The 7,415-nt window shown below is 33.4% G+C and overlaps 1 protein-coding gene across 1 annotated transcript; it reads left to right on the forward strand.

Annotated features, from left to right (window-relative positions):
* The first annotated feature begins 225 nt into the window (after nt 1-225).
* Nucleotides 226-6,440, forward strand: LOC114304872 (monooxygenase 1-like). Its single transcript, XM_082899548.1, has 6 exons — nt 226-539; nt 659-805; nt 3,402-3,452; nt 3,674-3,842; nt 5,390-5,618; nt 5,777-6,440. Exons 1-6 carry the CDS (start codon nt 328-330, stop codon nt 6,304-6,306), a joined length of 1,338 nt encoding a protein of 445 aa, XP_082755674.1. The 5' UTR covers nt 226-327; the 3' UTR covers nt 6,307-6,440.
* The last annotated feature ends 975 nt before the right edge of the window (nt 6,441-7,415 follow it).

Here is a 7,415-nt window from a genome sequence, read left to right on the forward strand (position 1 = left end):
AATAAAACTTGGTCTCTAACATTACTTTTTTGTATTATAACCTCTTTTGACAATTAAATTAAAAACCAATTTATTATCTTTTTTAAATTACATCATTTTTAAAAAAAATTTACACATTAGTTTTAAAAAAAAATTTAAAAAAATTAAAACACCAATTTTTAATTTACATCCCAAAATAGACCTGTGTCGTGATGTGCTTAAATGGATGAATCTGGGGAAAAGTGTAACCTGAATGAAGACAACTCCAGCATTTGTGTTATTTTTTTTAAAGAAAAAATGTTAACCGACCAAATGATTATTTAATAAAATAATGCGAGGATTAAATGGATGAACAATTTCAACTCAGGAAACAGAGGGATTTGGATCATCTGTATTCTGTATTCTGTCCATATTTCAACTCCATTCTCAGAGAGAGAGAGAGAGAGAGAGAGAGAGAGAGAGATGGATAGGAGAGAAGTGAAGGACGAAGAAGAAGAGCATGAGATTGTGATAGTCGGCGGTGGGATTTGCGGCCTTGCCACCGCCCTTGCTCTACACAGGTTGCTCTTTTTTTTTTTTTTTTTTAAATGGTAAATGGAGATGTATTGTGATATTTAATGAGGAAATTGATTAATAAAAAAACAAAAAATGAACACAAAAATGCTATTGAAAAGTGCAGGAAGGGTGTGAGAAGTGTGGTTTTGGAAAAATCAGAGACTTTGAGGGCAACTGGTGCAGCTATTGCGATCTTGGATAATGGTTGGCTCGCTCTTCATCAGCTTGGCCTCGCTTCTCTTCTCAGACAATCTTCTCTTCCTCTTCAGCGGTATATATATATATATATATATTCACACACTAGATGTTTGAATTTTCCATGTGTGTTTGAAATTCATAGTTGTAAGGATTGGGCTTCCTCCCTGTCCAAATCTCGACCGGAGGCTGCTATCTACGGGTTTGATTTTGATTTTAATGATTTGAACCCATCATCTTATTAGATTTAGATTTTGCGTGTATGTAGATTAGGTCCATATGATATTCGTAGGCAATTAATTTTATCGAATTGGTCTCTAAAAAAATTAACGGTGAATGTGTTTTAAAAATAAATTATCTATTTTTGTGATAAAATAAACAATTTATCTAATTTTTTTTTTTATATAACAAAATGAACAGTTTAGATTATTGTAACGGACCATGATAGCCCTGTGAGCCCTTACAATAACTGGCCATGATAGCCCTGTGAGCCCTTACAATATCCTTTTGGACTGGAGAAAAATCGATCCCAATAATATATATACATACCCCAGTAATGATGTTTGTAGTTTTTATTTATGAATTATTGTGTTGTATTTGTTATAATTTGGTTACAACCGAAAATGTTTTTTATTATACCTTTATATGGTATTTGGTTATCACTCATTAAATTTTTGATAATAACTTCCTTACGAAAATGAATCACTCATAGAATAGATATACAAATTTACATCTTTTTTTCGCCCTACCACGTACTGATTGATAAGTCAATGATTTACTTTGTGTTTTTATATTCCGCATATAAGGGTCCCAGAAGTGTTATTCATTAGAGAAATGCTATTCCTATTTCAATTTTTTATAAATGCTCTAAAAGAAAGAAAAGAGTGATGGAGGACATGAACAAAATAGAGGGCCAAAAAATAAAATTATATGATTATTATTTATTATGACTTGGATAACTCCAACATGGAGCCTTATGCAAAAGCTTATTATCTTATCAATGAAGTAAAAGCGAGATTTATGTTAAAATAATATCACAGTCAACAACCTCCAATTTTGATGGGAACTTTTTCTGATTTTCCATGATTATTTTTTTTGTTTTGTTTTATGCAATTTTTATTTATTTTGTAACTTTGACTTAAATTAGTAGTTAGTGAATGGTGGTTGATAAGTAGTGAAAAACGAGTTACAAATACAATAACAATACTATACTGCTTGAGCACCTTTGCTATTTTAGCATAATAAATATTAATGAATGGAGCAACTCATAACAAGTCTGTTTATGTGCACTTTTACTGTGATAAAATAACTCCTAAAAAGAAAATTTTCTACACCTTTGGAAATGCTCTTAGGTATGAAGCTTAAAGCAACACATTGGGTATGGAGATCCAAGTTTTGTATTGGGGAGCACCAAAATGATGAAAACATAAAACAAAAAGAAAAACAAAGAATAGTAGTACCTTGGTTTTCTCTCACCTTAGTTAAAAATTATATAAGCCTATGAGTAGCAAAATGCAAGTGAGAAAATTTTGAGCAACGCTACATGCATAGAATAAATGCAGAAAATTAGAGCAATAATGCATGCATAGAACAAATGCACAAAAGCATTAATGTGTGTATTGGATTCATTTTAGAAGTGGTCCCCACCATACAAGATTTGAATATGGACCAACAATTAAATTTTTGCTCAATTTTCTGTGCACATATCTCTTCTGAAAAATTATTATGCAAACATATTCTTTGTAATTTATTTTTGTTTTTTCTCGAGTGTGTATTTTACATGAATGATTACATAGGTCCTTGAACCACTGGTAGAATTTAATAAAAAAATTTATGCCTAGAGCCAAAATATTAATTACCATTTGATCGCCTAGCTAGGCCGATGCAAGTAACTCAAAAGCTCAAATTGGTTTTGTGGTAGTTCAATTTTGAATAAGAACATAAGCTTGCAATTTTCAATCTCTTTTGTAATTCTTACATTACAACTAAATAATTATGGAATAGGAGGTGATCACACCATAACACGGTGCACCCTCCTGTGTCCAATTGATCCTCTTGGAGTGGTGACAAACCTCTCATGTGGGAACTTGTTTGGTAGTTACAGGTTCATTTCAATTTGAATTCTATTGGATAAAACACTTGGAAAAGAGTTGCATCCTATTCTATCACACATAACAACTCTCAAAAAGAGATGTGTCTCTGACGAACGGGTGTGTGGACATTTAAACGGGATGCCTTGGTGAGTTATTTATATCACAAACAGAAATGATAGGTGCACGGAATTAGAAGACAGAACAGTGTTCTGGCGTTTATGTATCACAAATTTCCTCTACTCTCGGATGAGTTTCTGCATGCAACATACACCCTTGCGGGGATTGTGGAACCTTTATGTTGTGTTTGGTTGAGGGATTTGAGGAGGAATTTGGAAAGAGAAATGGAAAAGGTAGGTGAAATATGAATAAAACATATCTAAATTTCACCTAGTTTCACACACCTTTTCCCTTTCCCTTTCCAAATCCCTCCCCAAATCCTCCAACCAAACACACCATTAAAAAATCGAAACACAGATAATTGTGAAGCAAATTTCAAATTATTGCAAAGTAGTTTATGGTTAATGCATGTTTCCAGGCATATATACTACTTCTAACTATATGGCCGTTGCATAAGTATAGGGCTCGAGAGGTATGGCTTGATAAGGGTTCAACCAAAGAAACATCATTTGGGTAAGCTCAAATGTTTAATTCTCCTTTTCTTTATTTATTTATTTTATTTTTCTGAATCAGGCTGTTTTTCAATTGGGGGTTCTAATTTATAAAATTAATGAGCCCAAAGTTAATGAGGATATTTGGGACTTAATTACACAAAAGGGATGGAATGAATCCAATTAAATATATTTTAATAAATGCCAAAACAGAAAAATTTTAGCCAGCTTTTGTTAGGATAGGCATGGTGATGCTCGATGCTTGAAGCGGAGTGACCTTATCAATACACTAGCAGATGCTTTGCCACCACATACAATACATTTTGGGTGCCAGATAGTAGGTGTTAAGCTGGATCCTTTAACTTCCAATCCAATTCTCCAACTGCTTGATGGCAGGTGTATTGTTGCCAAGGTAATTAATTAATGTTCATCATCGATCTTCACTCCGTTGCTTTTATATGGCAATTGTGTACAATAACTTACTCTGTAACCAATTTATTATGCATGCACATTCAGCATTATGATCCATCTATTAAGTTATTGAAAATTGTGTTGTACTGCAAACACGCATAGCTAGCCCTTTTATTTTATCCATGTCCTCCAAAGCTTGTATTGAGGAAGGACCTTTAAAGATTATTGAAATTAGTTTCCTGTGTGTTGGTTGGAATAATTTCCTTTACAATACTTAGTAACATCAATTTCTAACTTCATGCGACATGGGAGATGTCTCTTCCTCGTGAAGTCAAACAAATAATGTTGTAATATATATATATATATATATGTATATATATTTGATAGCAAGAATTTGCATATTGGGGTATGAAGAACTCTCTAGAAAACATGTGTTTTTCTAGCTTGTTTAGGTTGCTACTCGTAGCCGAATCGATAAAAAAGAGCTATTATTACATAATTTTAACAATGTCATCCATACATATTGTAATCTTGTGCCTTAGTCAATAGGGGCATTTGAGTAATAGACTGAGATCGTCAAAACAATCAGGTATTTGTATTCATACACCGAAATACACATACAAGCTTGAAGGCTTCATTTAGTTTGTGATAAATCGGTTGAATCAATCTCTATTCATTATTCAACCCAACCATTTGAATAAATTTAGGCTCAAAGCTTGGGAACCTTTTTAAAAGAGCAAGATAAGCATATCTCAAACACAAGAGATGAACTTTTATACTGTGTTTGGTCGGGAGATTTGGAATTGGAAAGGGAAAGGGAAAGGGAAGAGGAAGGTGAAATATGAATAAAAATATATTTACATTTCACCTAGTTTCAACACTTTTTCCCTTTTCGTTTTCAAATTTCTTTCCAAATCCCTTAGCCAAACACAACATAAAGAGGGAAAATATAAATTGTGTAAGCAAATGTTTAAATCACTTAATCTCAAGGGGTTTGGCTTAGTGGATGAAGAAAGCAACCAAAGGGCTTACCACCCAATAGGTCACAAGTTCAAAACCCACGAAGGCCAAACATCCAAACCTTGAGGCCATTGGAGGTTTGCCCGGTTTTTAACTTCAAGGCCTCGGGATTTAGGCTAAGTTTGGCATCTTTAAAAAAAGTCAAAAAGTCACTATCATATTTAAGTCACATCATCTTATTTAAATCGCATCATCTCTCTACCACATCACTTTAAACCCAATTCATATTTCATAAAAAGTCAAAAAGTGCACGTATTTAGAATATCCCAAATAACCCCTTAGTCGAGGTGTGCATAACCTGGCCTGGACACTTGGATATAAAAAAAAAAAGTTTAAATCACTTTATTTCTCATGCACACTCTTTTCTTTTATAGATAAATTGCCTGGTCCATTAATTCATCAGGTGCACCTAACAAATTAACATGTGAATTTGACTTGCCAGCTAATTTTAGTGTTAAGAAGATGAAACACTAATATTGACAGTAGTGAACTAAAAACAATTTGAGAGGAAAGTTACTAATCTTGCAGGTTTTGATTGGATGTGATGGAGCAAATTCGGCGGTAGCTGACTTCCTCGAGTTAAAAGCCCCAAAAGCATTTCCCCTGTCTGCTGTGAGAGGTTTGACGAAGTATCCAAGTGGTCATGCATTTGCCCATGAATTTGTCCGAATGAGAAGGAACAACATTATGGTAGGAAGAGTTCCAATTGATGATAAGTCAGTCAACTGGATGGTGGGTCAACAATCCACTCCTAAAGGTAATAGTATATTCTAAGACATTTGATTTAATTTGCTAGTTGCTTTCTCTGTGTGATTATAAATAGCATAGGATGTGCACATGTGCACAAGTCAGTCTATTGGCGGTATACTCTTTTTTTGTTTTTTGTTTTTATGTTGTTTACCTGCACATGAACAGATGCCAGGACTTTACAAAATCCAGACCTTATTATACAGTCAACCCTACCCTTAATCTATGGTTTCCCACCTGAAATTCAACAAATGATCGAAGACAGTGACGTAGAATCATTGTCTCTCACGCACGTGAGATATCGTGCTCCATGGGACTTGCTATTGGGAAAATTTCGAAAAGGAACAGTAACAGTAGCTGGGGATGCAATGCATGTTATGGGTCCATTCCTTGGACAAGGTGGTTCGGCAGGTTTGGAAGATGCTATTGTTCTCGCTAGATGTTTGTATCAGAAACTTAGTGAAGTCCGTCAAATCCAAAGCCGAAGTCAGATGATGATGCATAAAGTTGCAGAAGCAATGGATCAGTATGTGAAAGAGCGGAGGATGAGGGTGGTGCGATTGTCGATGCAAACTTATCTCACTGGTTTGCTAGTGGGACCTTCATCAATGTTGGTGAAATTGGCTAGTATTGTTTTGATGGTTATTTTCTTTCGTAACCAAAATGATCATACTACGTATGATTGTGGTCTCTTGTGATGTAGAAACTGTGCTATATAAGTTGTTTTTGTTGTTGTTTCTATTGCTGTTACTCTACTACAGTCCTTATTTATGTATGTATTGTGAAATCATTGTTCTACATTTAATTAAGTATTTCTGCAAATGTTTTGCTATATTTAGGTGTCGTTTGACAAACTTGGCTTTTTGGTTTTTTTAACTTTTTTAGCCTGAGACTTTTTTGTTCGTTTGGTTTTTTTGTTTGGCTTTTTTGCATTGGAATGACAAAATTGCCCTCCACTTGAAAATGATGTTTTTTTGACTTTTTATTTGTATATGGGTCAATTTGATAATTTTGCATTAAAAGCGTCATTTTGTGATTTTGTAGCTTTTTTTTGGTCCATATGTGTTTATTTAGTCCCAACTCAAAAACCAAACCGGGGCTTAGATGTTTTCTTGACATGAGTTGAGACCTAAATTTCTCGAGACTTTTGTATGGTTAAAGTCATTTCCCTCAAAATGTGTCGTATTCTAATTTTTAAATTGTTTCATTCAGTTGGTTTTTCATTGTTTTTATGGGGTTTTTATTTTTTGTGTTCTAATTTTTCTAATTGTATTATTAAGTTTTTTTTTTTTAACGTTCATTTTAGTGTGTTTTTGTATTTTTTTAGTGTGTTCATTCAGTTGGTTTTATTATTTTTTATTTTTTTGTATTCTAATTTTTAAATTATTTAATTTAGCTGGTATTTTGTTGTTTTTATGGGTTTTTTCTCTCTCTCTCTCTCTCTCTCTCTCTCTCTCTCTCTCTCCATATTTGAGTTATTTTATGGTTTTTTATTCTAATTTTTAATTATTTAATTCAGTTATTTTTATAAAAATTTTAGGTTCTTTAGTCGAAACAAATTAGCAAAGTAAAAATATTTGACAAAATTTTGAATTTTTTCTAATTAAAGACAAAAATAAATAGAACTAACCAAACTATAGGGGGAAAAAAAACTCTTCAGAGCAATCTTTAGCTTCCAATTGTGCGAATAACCTGAGAAATTAGGGTTTTTCACTTTAAGGAATTCATTTTGGGAATGGCTTCTGTCCAGTCCTTAATCGGACTGGACCGTACTGTTGGGCCTATGGAGGCTTACCACGAGTGCCGT

The sequence above is a fragment of the Camellia sinensis genome, chromosome 12 (assembly GCF_055761805.1).
Source record: "Camellia sinensis isolate YWXY chromosome 12, ASM5576180v1, whole genome shotgun sequence".
Classification (NCBI taxonomy): domain Eukaryota; kingdom Viridiplantae; phylum Streptophyta; class Magnoliopsida; order Ericales; family Theaceae; genus Camellia; species Camellia sinensis.